Source organism: Plectropomus leopardus, chromosome 5, assembly GCF_026936395.1.
Source record: "Plectropomus leopardus strain MGB_pleo_1.0 chromosome 5, ASM2693639v1, whole genome shotgun sequence".
Classification (NCBI taxonomy): Eukaryota; Metazoa; Chordata; class Actinopteri; order Perciformes; family Serranidae; genus Plectropomus; species Plectropomus leopardus.
This window is the reverse complement of record NC_142180.1, coordinates 13,286,745-13,303,936: the sequence shown is the minus strand read 5'-3', so window position 1 is coordinate 13,303,936 and position 17,192 is coordinate 13,286,745. Positions and strand designations below refer to the sequence as shown.

General features: G+C 40.0%; 1 protein-coding gene across 1 annotated transcript in view; it reads right to left on the bottom strand.

Annotated features, from left to right (window-relative positions):
- Positions 1-17,192, bottom strand: part of cachd1 (cache domain containing 1) — a 104,508-nt gene that overhangs the window by 18,005 nt on the left and 69,311 nt on the right. Inside the window, exons 9-21 of the mRNA XM_042483872.2 lie at positions 14,261-14,545; positions 13,287-13,436; positions 10,527-10,650; positions 10,317-10,434; positions 6,999-7,167; positions 6,737-6,879; positions 5,681-5,862; positions 4,530-4,640; positions 2,853-2,975; positions 2,121-2,220; positions 1,893-2,009; positions 919-1,079; positions 517-603 (exon numbers count right to left, since the gene is read on the bottom strand). Of these exons, the coding sequence (XP_042339806.2) occupies positions 517-603; positions 919-1,079; positions 1,893-2,009; positions 2,121-2,220; positions 2,853-2,975; positions 4,530-4,640; positions 5,681-5,862; positions 6,737-6,879; positions 6,999-7,167; positions 10,317-10,434; positions 10,527-10,650; positions 13,287-13,436; positions 14,261-14,545 (1,870 nt within the window). The remainder of the gene's footprint in view (positions 1-516; positions 604-918; positions 1,080-1,892; positions 2,010-2,120; positions 2,221-2,852; positions 2,976-4,529; positions 4,641-5,680; positions 5,863-6,736; positions 6,880-6,998; positions 7,168-10,316; positions 10,435-10,526; positions 10,651-13,286; positions 13,437-14,260; positions 14,546-17,192) is intronic.

The window sequence follows — 17,192 nt, the reverse complement described above, 5'->3', positions numbered from 1 at the left end:
ATTAATTAATTTACCTATGAATTAATATTATGGACTAAATACACTGAAATTGACCTAATTGTCATGATTGTGAATATGTCTGAATGTATGACAATCACTATTCAGACCCAGCAGACTGAATAAGCTTTGAGCCCTGTACACAAAAGGATACCAGAGGGATTTAGTTATAATATTATTGTTAATATTTCTATAACTAGCTTAGGGCATTTTCCATTCCACAAGGAGTTTGCGTCATTTCAAATGAATGTAAAAACCTCGTATTAAACACTTAAACTTCCCTCTGGCCTCGTTATTAGGTGCACTAGTGCTATGTGATACGACTACACTTCAATACACTTCACTACATTACTACTCTCGCAGCCAACATCAGAACAGTTATATCTTCGATAAACTACCTGAATCAAATTGTTTTTCCCCCCTTATTTTCAGTCTTATTATGTTCCTAAATTTAACACACGAGAAATCTGCGAATAGCAGTATATTGCAGTATGTTGTTCAGCCATGTCTTGCACTCACCTATTTTCAGCATTGGTGAGGTTGCCGGTGCACTCATTGACCTCCAGGGGGCACTCACATGGACACTCACATTCATTCTGCTCCATTCTGAAAAACACAACAAGAGTATTCAGGGAGAGAGCTCCACTGGTTTTTTTGTTTCGTTTTGTTTTGTTTTGTTTTGTTTTGGGTAAATAGTATCTGTTATAACACATCCACATATATAATGTGTAATCTGTGTATCTGTTGGATTTTGACCTAACTGAAAATATCATTCAAACAAATGATTCTGCTGCAGCACTGCAACATCAGATAGTAATCTTTACCAAACTCCAGAGGACTGTCTCATGTTCTCGTTGAACAATCATGCAAACCATTAAATCTAACATCTTACGTAAATCAAAGTGCTGGTAAAGGACAGACCTGTGGCAGTTGAGACAGAGTCGGTCCACGGTGCTACAGGCGCAGAACGCCAGAGAGTCACACGTCTCGTTGACGATACCAGCAAAGGCGTTGGTGCCAGGTATTCGGGTCAGACGGTACTTGGAACAATGGCTACCGTGGACTAGGTTGGTCAGGTCCCCCTATGAGAAAGACAGGAAAAAACATGTTTTTTCATAGGAAATATAGATTCTAGCTATTTTTTCACTCAAAAGAAAGCAAAAAAGTCTGGGTTATAAGGCCTCTTTACAATTATGACAATAAAGAAAAAACTGTATCAATAACTAGAAAACATCAACTAAAAGGAACTTGTTTGTTTAAAAAAAAGAACAGAACATATACACAAATTTTGAGTACTTTTGGGTATGTATAATATATTTTGATTTGCTTGTTTCTTTTTTTTTTTTAGTGTATAAATCTGAAGAGAACAATACAAAACAACTGATGCAAAAAGGGTAGGAGTAACTAATAACTTATTATTATTATTATTGTTGTCTATTTGTTTATGTGTGTGTGCTTGTGTGTGTGTGTGTATTTGGGTTATATTAGTTGGTAAACTACCGAAAGAAATTAAATTAACCTAATAAAGCAAAGCATAAAAAAAAAACATACACACAAAAAAACCCTGCAAACTTAGATTTGACTTTGTAATAAATAACTCCATCTGCTCTTTGTTCAACAAACACTGGCCTAAATAAAGTAGTATTACATTAAATGTACCATTACAACTTTACAGCCACAGACCTTAATCACGGACACACCACAGGTTTAATAGAGTTGCAGTATACAGGCATAATTCAAGGTCGCAATACCAGGCATCACCACAAGGTAGCAGTGTTATACTATCCCATAATCACAAATAGCTTAGAGGCTGTGGGGAGTGTGTTTGTGGTCCCTGTCTGCATGTGTGTTCCTGTGCATCAGTCATGCATGTTGAAAACATCTCCCTTGCTTACCATGATGCTGGTGTTGAACTTGTAGAAGCGCTGCACGGTGCGGTCACTGAAGCTGTTACACAGGTTTTTCTTGACAAAGTTGGGGTGGTTCAGGATGTCATTGGCCACCAGCGGCTCCTATCATCGAAAAGACAGAAGGGCAAAATGAGAAATGAAAGCTAAATCAACACAAAAATTGGACTATTCAAGGGAACGTTTGCATTCATAGATTAGTCGCTGGGCCTTCACCTTGTGTGTGATGTGCTGCTGCTCTGCAGGGGCGTGACCTTTGGGGTCAATGAGGGTGGGGTGAGCAACCAGGTACCCTCTGTCCTCCATTATGAAGCACCTACAGTGTACACACACAAATGTAAGTAAAAACTGCAGACGGAGTGACAGAGGGGGATCCATTTAAAGAATATACATAACTTAAATTAGTCATACCAGTACTGTTTTTTATATCCCTCTTTTTCCCCAGTGCTTAAATCAACCTGCAAAATACTGCCCCATTCCCTTCACTCCTTAAACATTCTGCCAAATACTGTTCCTCTCTGCCCCACACCCCCTTCGAGCTAATCCTGTTTTATATGGCTCCTGAACACCAACAGAGAGAGCATGAAGGAAGTGGAGAGAGAGAGAGAGAGGAGAAAGAAGTGGAGAGGAGGAGGGGGTGAGAGAAAAAGGATGAAACAAAACAAAAAAGGGAGACATAAAAGCTGGAGAAAGTATGTAGGACTGAGACAACAGCTATGCCACATCTCCAGCAGGAATGCCATGATAATCAGCTTATCTCTTCTCCCCTCCCTTTCATTTTTTTTCTTCTCCATCCCTCGGCAAGTTTAATTCTGGCTCAGTGAAAACAGAAGCTCAGCCACAAAGAAATTCAGGAGAAATAGCAATAAAAGGAAAAAGAAGAAGAAATAAGGAATACTTTTTACAAAGAAGTGAGAAGATAGTAGACAAGAGAAATCCTCTTCATACCTGATCTTGTTGCCCTTGTCCTGGTTGCAGATGGGCAGCAGGTCTAGCAGGACCTTATAGAAGTAGCGTAGAGTGAAGTCTATACCCATCACTGCAATTGCATAACCAGGAGCCATCTGAGAGCTATGAAGACAGGAGACAGAGACGAAGACAGAGTGAAAAAAAGGAGCAAACAGAAATGCATCACAAAGGAGAAGAAAGTTCAACTTTTCTGTTAAATTGTTTGCTGTGATTGTGCGTTAAGCTGCATACTGACACAAGTAACTGTTGGTTACTCTGCAGAACTTTATGATTACATAAATATTTACCCCACACCAGCCAAAAAAATCCCCATTAAACACATAAACAGAGGACATCACACACAAACCCTCACACATTCTCTTTAAATCTGTGTTTACACTGACTACAGGATGAGCAATGTTATGCTCACTGAGCCGGTCATCAACACACTAATCCTGCCTATCGCACACGCTGATACTGAATGTTTATGTGTACATTTGCATGGACCACAGTAAACACTTCCTATTGTGCTGGTGTAAGCGGTGTTGTGTTGCTAAGTTGCATTTTAAGCCCACAGAACTAGCAACATAAACACTTTAATCTCAGCCGCAGTTACAGGCTTTGACTCAAAGAGGCTGTGTTCAAAACATTCTGCTTTAACTTCCGGAAAATTGGCTGAAGCACAAAGTGTTATACTTGACGTCTTTGCACTGGAGCTCAAGGAGATGGCGAGAATAGAGTGATTTGCTCAAGGGCACTTTTGGAAGAGCAGATACTTGAGATAACTGTGACTGAGCTCAGACCATTTGACTGAGAGCTAATCTGTTCCTCATTAAACAGCCCTGAAGGAAAAACGGTCAGTAGTCTCCTTTCACCTCCTTCACATCTGATCATCTGTCTTGAGAGACACTGCACTCCTCCGGGCTGAGACAACAGCCCCCCAAAAATTTCTTGGCCCATAACCAAAGTGAATCTGCTGATGAGCAATATCACATACACAGAGCTCATCATTTTATCTCCAAGGTGTAAATTTGTCAATCACAAAATGTTTGAACCTGCAAAAACACATTTTTTGGCCAACTGTAGGATGCAAAGAAAGCTCTGAAATCAACGCTGACATATCATAACCTTTCTAAGTTGTCATGGCAACTTGTTACAAAAATGTAGGTCTATTCACTCACTTTTAGCTCTGTTTTTGGTCTCTACCAACTCCTGAGGGGCATATCTGACTTGATAGCTGCTAAATGCTCTACAGTGTTCAGCTAGTCTCCAACTGTCTACCAAGAGTCAAGTTGTGGACAGCTAAACAATGAACTGAAACTCATATCTCTTGTGAGGTCTGGTGCCTTTACTTCTTGTTTTACTTTTCTAATAAAACCACTGAAATGCAAACATTTCCTTCACAATAACAGTGTGCAACAGTAGCACAAACCGTGAGGAGACATGGGGTCTGTGAACTGATACAGTGATGTTATGTTCAGAGTAACGGCCATATAAAATTTGGCATTTGGCATTAGCCACAATAATCTAGAGGTAATATCAGAACAGCTAATCTGTAGCAGTCAACAAGCCTCAACTTGTGGTTTTCCTTCTATAAAAAAAGGCTTTTTTTCAAAATTTGCACTTTTATTAAGATGATAAAAAAGATTTAAAAAAAAAACACATTCATCTTCTTACCTGGAGGCGTGGATGGTGTGGCTGATGGTGACGACGTAGCCTGCGCCGCCCACATCCAGGTAGGGGCCCGTGAAGGTGATGAGGCCGGGGTTGGCCACAGCATGCTGGTACCTGCATATCACATCATGGGAAGAGAGTTATTTCATAAAGTCAATGAGATATATGATGAGATGCTTTTACGGGTTTTATCTTACCATCTGTACTTATGGAAAACATGAGAATGTGAAGAGTAATTTTTTGTGGGGAATTGCAATAGTGTGTTTGTTTAGGTCTTGACTGCATACAAAGAACTGTCACAATTTAATGATGGTCCCAATTTACTTCACTTTAGATAAATATTTTTTGCTTGGATACTTGATATTACAAAAAATGTTTTACCTGAGTTATCAAATTGGGTTTTTTAGCCATTTTGTATTAAAATATAAAAAAAAAACTTTTTGATCTGATAATATAAAGAAGGCATCTCATCCATAGTTAAAAGTACCAACAAAAAGCTGTTAGAACACCTGTAACCTTTCCAAGGTTCACATATAATTATCATAATTATGATCATTCCTTCCTCAAGGTCCTCTACTAACATATTTGCATGAACAAATTAAATAGTGGATAACCGTCAGAATAGGCTACATTTGTTTCAATAAAGAAGGCAAAAAAGTTTGAAACTGCAGATAAAGCTGGGCTGACTCTTTCCATGGGCTGAAGCTTAAAAGTGAGCCTATGAATGTAATCTTTCAAAAACAGCCTTTTGCTTTGATTGATAGAGCTCTGCAATGTGCTGATAATTATCCTAATGACACAAAACTTGCCATAATGATAATATTACACAACTAAAAACCGAATAAATATATAAAAATATAGATTTTTTTAAAATATAAATTTACTTCTGAGTAAAGAAAAACTTTTTGCCTTATATATTCTATTGGATAACTGTCAACTCATTACAATTCAGCAAAACCTCAACCTCACTCAGCTCAGAAATGGCTGCTGACCACTTTAAACACAAACATGTGCCGGCAGTTTGCGACATACTCATTCCATTTAACTCCTACCTCCCCAACGCTATCTCATACCTCCTTTTGCTCCCCTAATACACAAACACACACATACACACACTTCTTCTCCCCCTTCACACCCTCCAAAGTAAGCTTCACCATTGTCTGCGGGTCGGGTCGAAGGCTTTGTCCATCAGTGATCCTGGGTAAATCCGGAGCACCCCACTGGGCGTTGCTATGTAACGGCGCACAATGTAGCAGTTGAGGCTACTCATTTCCATTAGTGTCATCCACTCATCCGTGACGTGACTGGTCGCCATAACCTCGTTCCTGACAGAGGACTGCGGAGGAGAAAGGATGACAGGATGGAGGGAGACACAGAGAGGGACGGTGAGGGTAAAAGAAGAGAGAGAAGGAAGGAGGAGGTAAAAAAAAAAGTTCAGGAAGAAGTAGAAAAGTAAGAGTCTTAATCTGGGGTTTGCCTGGAATGTAATTTGGCTAAAGCTTTTGGCAAGCTGGCCTCCAGTGTACCCCCAAACAAAAAAGAAATAAAAAGTAACTCAATTTGAAGACACTTAAACTCGAAATGATTCTACTGTGTTGCTGTTCAGAATAGTGAAACATATTTTTATGAAAGTATGAGCAAGGATCTACAAGGCTAAAAAAAAAACCCCAGTATTTAGGAATAAAAGAGATGTGATTAGCCATAAAGCCCTGAAAAACACCCTGAAAAATCACATCCCAGTACCATTTTCAGAGAGGCTTCTAAGTTTGAAAGGGGTGATGAGGTCACCGGAGGGGGCCTTTAAGACTAGCCTGGGAATCAGAGCTGGGACTGGGGCTTAGAGTTCAAACTCTAACCCCCTACTCCCCCCAGGACAGGAATGCACACGGGCTGCCAAAACTACGTGGGGGCTTGTCCCCCTTCTTAAAGATGCAGAACTTCTTTTGAAATGTGTGCATTTTAGCTGTAATGTAAGCAGCCAGTTGTTGTTGGATGTAAAATGTATGAGTTAAAGTTGCTTTAAAAGGCACTTCAAAACAACTATCTTGGGACCCATTAATTTTGTGCGAATGTGTTTGAAAACACTTACAGAAGAATATGAATATGTGTGCACTGTAACGTGACCGCAGTGCTGGCTACGTGCCATGTGTTTGTCGGGTAAACAACATTAACCCTGTGTGCACCCACAGGCTGGTCCCATGCTTGTTTACCTTGAGGCCTGGGTTGGCTATGAGCCTGGTGTTATCGCTCAGGTAGGCGGTGTAGTGCTCCACCATGCGCTTTGTTTCTGGCTGACTGAGGTGCTCATAGGGAGAGGAGAAACTACCAGCTGCCAACATCACTGTGGGGGACTCTGGGAAAGAGACAGAAAGGGGAGAAAAGGGGGACAGTCAGAGATGTTAATTGATGTGTTAGAGCTGACTTTGTATAAAAAATAAAGTTGTGGACTTCAGTCCGGTGCTGTTTTCTTACCAACTGTGGCGAGCTGTTTGAAGTGCAGGCAGGAGCTGGGCTGACCCAGCAGGTCTAAACGATGGTACAGCAGCTTGGAGCTGGGAGCTGTGTTCAGGTTCTTCAGATGCTTCACCGGGATCTCCGGCTGCACGTACACGATGCACAGGATGAATGACGTGTCCTGAACCTAGAAGATAAAAAAACAGGAGAGAAAAAGGATGAAGGCTAATAATATTCAGTTGTTTTGTTACAGTCAACACACTTTATGGAGAGACAAAAACAAAAGTGTGTTAGTCCACTGGTTCCCAGCTGGTCATGTCCAGTCACGGGGTGCAGATTTCTTTTTAGTCATTAGCTCAAAGTCCACACATTAAAATGACCACATATTCAATTTCATTTCACAAAATGTAAACAACACATTGGTTTAGGACACAAAGAAATAAAATGTACTGCAAGATTAAGCTCAAATGCCACTTCAAAATAGAAGCTCTATCAGAAATTCACAGTACTTCAAAATTAAGTTAGTTTTTTATAAAGTTGACTTGTTCACAAGTTATTTACAGTCCATTCAGAATGGACCTGTAACCCACTTTTGGACCACGACCCACCAGTTGGGATCCACTGTTGGGATCCACTCTAGATACTTTCAGACTTCACTGACTGTGTCTGCGGTTTGTAATTCCAACTAAGAAATAAACCTTCCACAGTCCCAAATGTATACTTTCCTTTAAAAGAAGTAAAATAAGACAACACAATGTCACAAGTGGGCTCTGCAGTACAGATTAGTTCACATTTGGTGTAATGGAGTACCTCCGGCAGCAGGACAGCATTGGTGGAATTGACTTGAAATAGATTTGTTTTTCATATTTTTTGGGCAACATTTGATGTCTACAGCAAAGAGGAATACACTGTATTGGCCTTTGGCTGCCAACAGAATGATGATATTGACATTGTTCTTTCCATGGGATTTGTTGACATTAAGAAACTAGAATGACTGCTTCAAGGTTGCATGCTTCCAAGAATCAGTCGAGTTGTGCTTACAGTTGACACACACACACACACACACAGACACACAGACACACAGACACACACACACACACACACACACACACACACACACACACACACACACACACACACACAGACACACACACACACACCTTCCTCCCCAGCAGCACAGAGGATCTATACAACCTGCACAGTTTCATGGTGGACACTAATTCAGTATCTGACCAAATGTTTCCCCTCCTGTTTCTGAGTCATGGCATTGAAGAATGCCAGGAAAACATTACTATGTCACAGTACAGCTGACCTTTGACCTTTCTGACATAAAATGTCATCAATATATCAATTTCTTTCATTGGACATTTCTGAAAAACTTATATGAATTCTTGGGTTATGGGCCAAATACATATTTTGTGAGGTCACAGGAACCTTGACCTTAGACCACCAAAATCTGATCAACTCATTGCTGAGTCCGAGCGAATGTTTGTCCCAAACTTGAAGAAATTCCTTGCGAGTGTGATATCATGTTCACAAAATTGGGATGGATGGACAGAACAGAAGAACCCAAAAAAATACTGCCAGCCTTATTAAAGATAAACTTATTTCAGTAAATGCTGCGGAGGAAAAGAGGGACAGGAAAGATGAAAATGGACACATCAATATTTTACTCCTTCAGTGCCCTTTTTTTTTGCAGGCAAACCCTTAGAGGTAATGTACAACACATTCACCTTTAGTTACAAGTGTAACCTCATGAATAAAACACTAGTAGTTGATGTAATTTAAACATTCCACTCCTACGTACTTTGTACAAACTAAGAGCCAGACAGACAATGACATTAAACACACTCCCCATCCGTATCTGCTGTTTTTCAGTGTTTAGTGTCGACCGTAACAGACAGTATTTCATGGGTTTCACACGTCTTATATATATTTTGCTAAAAGTACATGCATCAACCATGAATTTATAATTTTTTATATATTATAAGACTAGTGAAATGGAGAAATATATAATTTGATCAGTTCACATTGTTTATTATTGTTAATAGGACGCTGGATAACTAATCATCAGGGATTTATGGAGAAACGATGGGATTAAATAAGTGCATACTTCTTCCCACTCCTTTTCGTACATGTAAACCAAATTATGTAAACTGTGTTTGAGAATCTTTTGTGTGCTTCTTGTTTTGTATAATTTTTGATTTCGCTGTATTTTCATTCTTGTATCATTTCTCTTTAACTGTTTGAAATAAAACCAAACCAAACCAAGAGGAAACAGGAGATAATCACCTCAGCTGACCATTTTTAAGACATACTTTTGTCTAAATTCTGGTCACAAGCACAAAAACATGGTATACTCATAAAGGAGTCCCAGGACATTATTTGTCCTACAAAAAGAAAGCACGTCGGCGTGGGAAACAACAGACTCTTCTCAATTTCTCTCCTCTAGGCCAATTCCCCATTTTTCTAGCTCTGGAAAGTTCATTTTAAAAAACAGTGACAGCTGCCAAACTCATGGCAAAAGGTGATGTCTTTGAACTCTGCTGCCCGTGTGAAAAAAACAAAAAACAAAATGTCAAAAGCTTTTAAAAAAGGCTAAAAGGGAAATGCCTAAATCAAGTGTGATATTCTTGCTCCTGCCAAGAATCTAAATGTCAGAAAGCAAAAAGGCTCAATACGGCGTGATGTTATTGCTGTTCCGTTGCCATTTGTTCCTAAAACATGACACCTTTGGGTTGGAGAGGAAAAGCAGATTCGAGGGACAGACAGTTTCTGGGTCTGGAAGCACTTGGTTTTTATTACGCCGACTAATTTAAGGTGGCGGAGGTTTGGTGGAGACATAAAGGCTGGGAGTGTAAATCTCGGCACTACTTTCAGACCACGGTACAGTAATGATTACGAGCGATAGACAGAACAGATGGAGAAAGTGTATATGAGATAGTTATTGTCCCAGAGATCCCCTCAGAGATCATCATGAGTATATATGATCTTTTTGCACATTAACTGACACTCAAATGAGGGAAAAATAACTCAGTTAGTTCAGAATTTTCATCTTTACGTTTTATAATCTGATATTCTATGGAAACAAGACTATATCCTGCAGCAACATTTGTTTGACTCCTCTTGGCATGTTTTTTGTATACTATATACAAAGCTTCTTATTCTATATAGCATGTCGGAGTGGGTAAGTTTGCTTGTTTGTAGATGTCTACAAGTGTAAAATGGTGTGCAAAAAAATCATTGTTCAATCTATGCTGTGTAAGTGTCTGACTGTGAAGTTAAATGTCACAAGTGAACATGTGCTTGATGTTTAGTTTCTACACGGACACCTACCAGTTTCCAGGCGTAGCTGACGTTGTATGCGTCTTTGCTGTTGTCCCGGAGTCGGTTGGTGTGCCAGGACAGAGAGGAGTTGACTGGCACACTGATCACCTGACTGCCCAAAGGAAGGCTGCACAAAACACACAGCATTAAACAACAAAAATGGAGGAGGAATTCTGGATATATTTTAGAAATGTAAGTAAACTTCTCATTGTCTCATACCTGAGGATATTCTGTCGGACCACAGGGAATCCTGGGATATTCTCATAGTGGATGATGTCAGTGTGCAGGGGAGGCTCGGTCATCAGGTAGGGCCGTGTCAGTGATGGATGCATCAGGGTATATCCTGGAAAATCATATCATTAATGTTCATAAATGCTAAAACTACAACATGAACAAATCACTAAAGAACTGGATCCACATATAACATTCAAACAGCTATTCAATATAACTGTCACTAAGTGCAAATATATTGCACAATTACTCCTGCAGTCATTACCATTTAACATTATTCCATTATTTATGTGCCAATTAACATCCAAACTTCTATATCCACATTTTATATATCAGCAGAACATACGAGTTTATCAGTTTGTGTTGTATTTTATGATTCTGGCACAAGACAAAGCCAAGTTTTGATTTCCAATAGCAACAAGGGATGAAGGGACCAGGGTTGATCCAATAGCACACTGCGGTACTTAGCTGTAGATATATTTTTTTTAAAAAAGCTGCTGTGCAAAAAGTTGAAAGTAATTTTAACATCTTATTAAACTTAACTTATTAAATGCCTTTAGACCTGGCGGATCATACCCCAATAGTGAAACATGTTTCATTTCGCTCAAAAAAATGTACCCACTGAGTTACAGATGTCTCTTTCACAACTAAAGTCTATGAGAAAAAACAACAAACAGTATAAAAGCTCTTGATGCTACAAAAGTCACAACATAAACCCAAGTTGATGATGCTCATTTTAATGCTGCTTTTCCCCCCAAAATCTTAAATTCGGCTGAGAAATAGAACCAGCATCTAACCTTCCAACTGTTCTAAATACGATCAGTAGCAGAAAGCACTTTGGTGGTGCTCAGAAGTGCAGTGCTGTGATAAACACAGCTCTTAACAGCAGCAGAAATAATTTTGGGAGAGCCAGAAAGCCCTCAAGATACTCGATTGAAAGCCCATCTGTTTTGAAAGAAGAAAAACATTTTTTTTTTTTTTTTTTACGAAGCTCTAATACACTGTGTATGTTTGAGACAGACAGTACGTTGGTTTGTGTGGTGTCTCACTCTGAGGAGAATTCATTTGCTGTATTAGACAAGGCATCTCTGTCCTCATACAACAAACTACAGCACTCATGGAAAAGGCCACCGCGTGTTATAAGCTATGCATAATTCTATACATTACTCAGTTTAGGTATAGGCTTGCCTCATTCTGATGAACATACATAAAAAAATAAATACCTTCCATGCAAAAATATTTTCAATTTCTGCTGATTTCAATCCCAGGTACGGAAGCCTCTTGTCAGCTGTGTGTTTACTTAATTATATTTACCTACACTGTAATTGCAAGCAGACGATTTGAATGCCAGCTAATAACTTTAATGGGACGCATTTGTCAATGTTTACCGAGTTGCTGCACTAATAAGCGTATTGCAGTAATAAGCTATAATTTGATGGCATATTTATTACAATTACAAACATTTTAGAGCGGAAAAAAAGAAAGTCTTGTCTCATTGAATGGAACAGCAGAGGAGAGAAAGTCACACAGCTGCAAAAATTCACTTATAATAATTAGGTTTAAAAAGTGAAAAATTATGATGCTCAACACTTATTTAACCATCCAGGTAAGTAAATGTGTGTCTGCTCGTGTTTTATGATTTGCACCATTACATTTTCATTTCAGACTCCACTTTTAACACACAGTTTTCATCTTTAATCCTCATAAATATCTCACTAGTTTGGCAGGAGGACATTATGGCGATCAGTATTACTCAGTATACATAAGAGAATTTTTCAGCTATGTTGCATCCATCAAAAGTCCAGCCATTGATGTCTGCTCTCTGAAGCTACAGACAGAGCACAACTTACTGCTGCACAGCACCTGTTGGTTTACTCTAGACCCCCTCAGGCTGAGGCCAAAACAAACCCGAGACCGGACACGAGCACTACCGCCCTGCGCCGTGGCAAAGCACTGAGGCATGGCTCAGCAGAGAATGAAATGCCAAAGAAGTGCCAGTGCTACCAAGACGATGTCAATTAAGTCTAATAAGGCATAATGGCTGTGGGGGAAGTTGAAACAGACAAAATAACGTGTAATTCCACTTGTATGTGAAACAAAAACACCAAAACAAACTTCCTTCCAACCATTTGGAGTTTTTCTCTAACGCTGTGACTAATAAAGATTGAAACCTTGAATATGCACTGAAATGTTTTGTAGACAACTGGAGTCTGTAGGTCATAACAAGTTTTTTTTCCTGATTGATGCTTGTTTTGTGATGGGCTTAAAAAAATATGTAACTGCACAGACTTTATTTTGAGAGCAGGCTGTAAAGATTTAAAGCCTTTTCTGCTTACAGTTGCTACTGCTTATGTGGCCACAAATGGATACTACACGGGACAAACAAACGGGCCTACACCAGTTGTCATTTAAATTAACATGTACCCACCATGAGGAGACTCAAAATGACCAGAAAGAGACACAAAATTGCCTCAGAGACACCAAATGACCAAAAGAAAAACAATGACCACAAAAAGGGTCAAAGCGATAAACAAGATGCAAAATAACAAAACCAGTAAAAAAAAAAAGGTACAACCACACAAAAGTATATGTGTCTTGGGCCTTTGGCATGTCCGTGCCCTGAAATGTCTCACGATCCGCCCGTGTATGTGGCTGATCACGAGTTAAATGTTGGAGAGTCACTAGCCCAACAGAGATGTCTGCACTGAGCTGATTACTACCACCTCACCTGTCTAGCATGTGACTAACCTTTGTTGTCAATGAGGAACGTGTATGAGGCCAGCGAGTCTTGGTAGTAGGTGACATCCTCCAAGATGTAGGCCAGGTTCACATCCACGCCGACCACGCCCAGGAGCAGGTTACCAAAATAACACGGCCGGCTCACCGTCATGATAAACCCTGCAGAGAGCAGAAGAAACACCTCAAGTTAGTATATCTCACTGAGATTCACACTTTTTTGGTGCAAATAAGTTCTGTTGAGCTCTTTTAATTCATTTCTATGCACAACACAAGTTTAACAGTTTTAATATTTTTCCTTTGATAGAAGTGTTTATAAAAGGAATAGCTTGCCATGTTGGGAAATACCTCAGTTTCTTGCAGATAGTTATATTAGAAGATAAACTTTAATGTCTTTACAATAAATATGAACCTGAAGCCAGATGGTATTAAGTGTAGCTTAGCATAAAGACTAGAAGCATGGGGAAACAGCTAGCCTGGCTCTCTCCAAAGGTAACAAATCAGCCTGCCAGCACATCTGAAGCTCATACATTTACATCTTATATCTTGTTTTATGTTTCCCCCGCCAAGCAGCTGTTTGAGCCCAAAAAATTACAGCATGCAACTCTCTGTAAAAGCACTACTTTTACTTAGTACTTAGTACTTTTTTACAGTGTGTTTTCTACATCTCTGTTCTGTGTGTATTAAACAAGATATACATTAAATGGTGAGCTTTAGGTGTGTGTATCTATAGACAGTTGTCTCCTGCTTCCAGTCTTTATGCTAAGCTGCCCTGATTGTCAATGGGCTCCAGCTTTGTGTTGTGCTCACAGTTATAAGAGCGGAGCTGATCTCTCTTTGGACTCTTGGCTGGAGAGAAAACACATATTTCCTGACTATTCCAGCAAAATGTAAGTAATTGCAATTTCTATCACCTTTCAGTGCACTCTTATTCAGTCTAAACTTGTTCAATAAACTCTATGTCAAGGAGTGTCCAAACCACTCACCGTCTCCCATGGGGTCGGAGTACGGCAAGCTGAAGCGGGCCAGGTCGATCATGCGATTGGGCAAGTTGATGTAGAAGCGGCCCACCGTCGTCTCGAGGTTGCTCAGCTGGTTTAGCACCATCATGCTTCCTTTCACCACTGGCATCATGGCAGCTCCTGCTGATCCGGATGAGGATGCAGCAGAGGAGCGGTCTCTGTCAGAAATTCGGTCGACGCCGTATTTCACAGAATTTTGCTCTGCAAGATCCCTCAGGAAGGCCAGTTCCTTCAGACCTGTTACTCCCTCTGAATAGGGGGAGTGAATGGGAGAGAGAAGGAGGTTAGCATAGTGAGGGAGCGTCAAATTTGTTTGATTTAATCGAGGAAATCCGTAACTGACGGCATGTCTGAAGGCCTATTGAAAGGGGTAAGTGTGCAAATGAAAAGAGGTGGGAGTGGTGGAAAGGAGGTAAAAAGAATAAACAACTTTTCACTAAAGAGCGCATGACTCAGATTCCTATAATAAAAGGCAACCCACTATTCACTTCCCCTCTAGCTGTAAAAAACAAAACCTTCAAGGGGCTGGAAAAAAAGAAACTGCACTCCTGCAACCAAACGGCAGCAGAAATCATCAAAAATCTTGAAACAAGGAGTATTTGGAGAACAAATAACCTAATGCAGCAAGAGGCATGCATGGCACACGGTGATTAATCAAAGTACACAAGCTGTACATTGCCACACAACTTACTTGGCAACAGGAGCAGAAACATTTCACATATGCAGGCCTGGACTTGTGAACCTGCGTCATGATCTATATAAGCTTTATTTGTTCAGTCCCGTTCATCTGCCACACAAGTATTGTCACCCATAAAGCTCAGAGATCACGACATGAATAAATCCCTCATCGCTTTAAAGAAAATATGCAGCTGAGTCGTTAATGCACTCTTTAAACTGGATCGTTCCAAGCTTCATAAGGTCATTTAGAGGAGAATGGATAGCCATGACTGGCCCCTTCAGCTGTCACCTGGAACATTTGGCATCCTACAACCTATTGGGGAGGATTGGAGCACCGAATGTCTGCCAGTATCCAATCATTGACTGGATTATAGCAGAATCCCTTTTTAATGCCATGGCTCTGCTGATCATCACGCTGGGCGACGGACGGGAGGCAATGTCGTCATAGGTGGCAATGTCAAACCAGCACAAAGGAGAAAGTTTGCTGACAGCACCGATTTCTGTTCACTTTAATTTAAGGGGGACAATCCATCCCCACTCTTCTTCTAGGATAGGTATGATCCTTTTTTATTCAGCTGTTTGAATTTAAAGGAAAATCTACAGAATTATCTTGTTGGCAAACATGGTTATGTTTCTCACTCAAATGCAATAGCTACGTATGCTGAGGCTTAGAAAACATTTGAAGATGTTATTTTGTGCTACGGGACATTGTAATGGGGATTTTTAAATATTTTTGGACTTTTTATTGACAAAATTTTTTTGATCAATCAAAAGACTACAGCCACAAATTAAACAGAAATGGTAAGCGGGTAATGATTAAGATAATGGGTAGAGCTCATACTTTAGCTGACAGTTTATTTAGCAGGTTATTCAGGCTACTACACACAGTTTTGGTGAGAGAGGTGGGCATCTCATCAGCACACACACACACACACACACACACACACACACACACACACACACACACACACACACACACACACACACACACACACACACACACACACACAACCATGTATTATACTGCCAAGGGACTGCTGATCTCCTTGAACAATCAACGCTTCACATTTGGCAGGGGATGCAGGGAATAAGACACCCACACCCACAGTGGGCCTTTCAGCTGTGTGCAGCAGTGTCAGCAACAAAACAAATGTTTTTTTGGATATGCAATGCTAATAAACTCAGAGGACGATAGATTTCTGCATCCTTTTCATCATGGAGCTCTTTAAACAGCCAAGGTCCTCTGTCAGTCACACACAGAGTGAGCAGCATGCCCTTTGAAGTCTCACTCTCTCCTCTCTTAGATGTACCTCATTTCCATTCTCTGATGCAAAAACGATTTGTATTAATGGTGGACTAATGCATGCGCAGCAGAGGTGAGTGTATGCGTGTGTGTTGCAGAGGGAGGCAGGAATTAGAGGAGGCAGATGGATGGATAAGGACAATAAAACAGAAAAAGGAAGCATACACACCACACAATACACACACACACACACACACACACGCACACACACACACACATACACACACATACACACACACACACACACAGAAGTAAAGCCTTTGAGGTTTCTGAGCACCTCTCTAACCTTTATTCTTCTCTTGAACACATTATACATAGAAAAATAGATACCTAACACACAGAAACAGCTCCCAGCAGAGCTAAAAAATAAATGAAGTTCTATGAATTTGTAACGAATATGAAGCCAAAATTGTGTCAATGACTGTTCTGTGCTTTATTTCTAAAATATATGATTTTTCAGCTGGCCGATGTTCGAAATACTCAAGTAAATCAAAAAAATGCATTTAAGTATGCAACTAAGTATAATGTGCAAAATAACCTAAAAGGCTACAGCTCTTCATTTAGTTTTACACCGTGAGAATTTGTGCTTATGCATTTTAAACTAGAATCACCAGCTTGCAGTTGTGTGTCTTCACAAATCAGCTGCAGTTACAGTTTACATCCATGTTTTTCCAGACTTGCATGTAGCCATGGCAATTGACAATGCTTTAAATACAGATGCTGCTGCAAAGAAGGTACTTATTCTAAAACATGGATGCTTCACACACATCTTTATCTATACAATCAGCACCTTTTCAAGGAGGACACCCAAGATTAGTGTCACTAATTCAGTGTCTGACCAAATGTTTCCACTGCTATTCATAAGTTATGATGTTGAAAAATGGTCACACAAGTGTTGTTTGTTCTTTTGCAGAA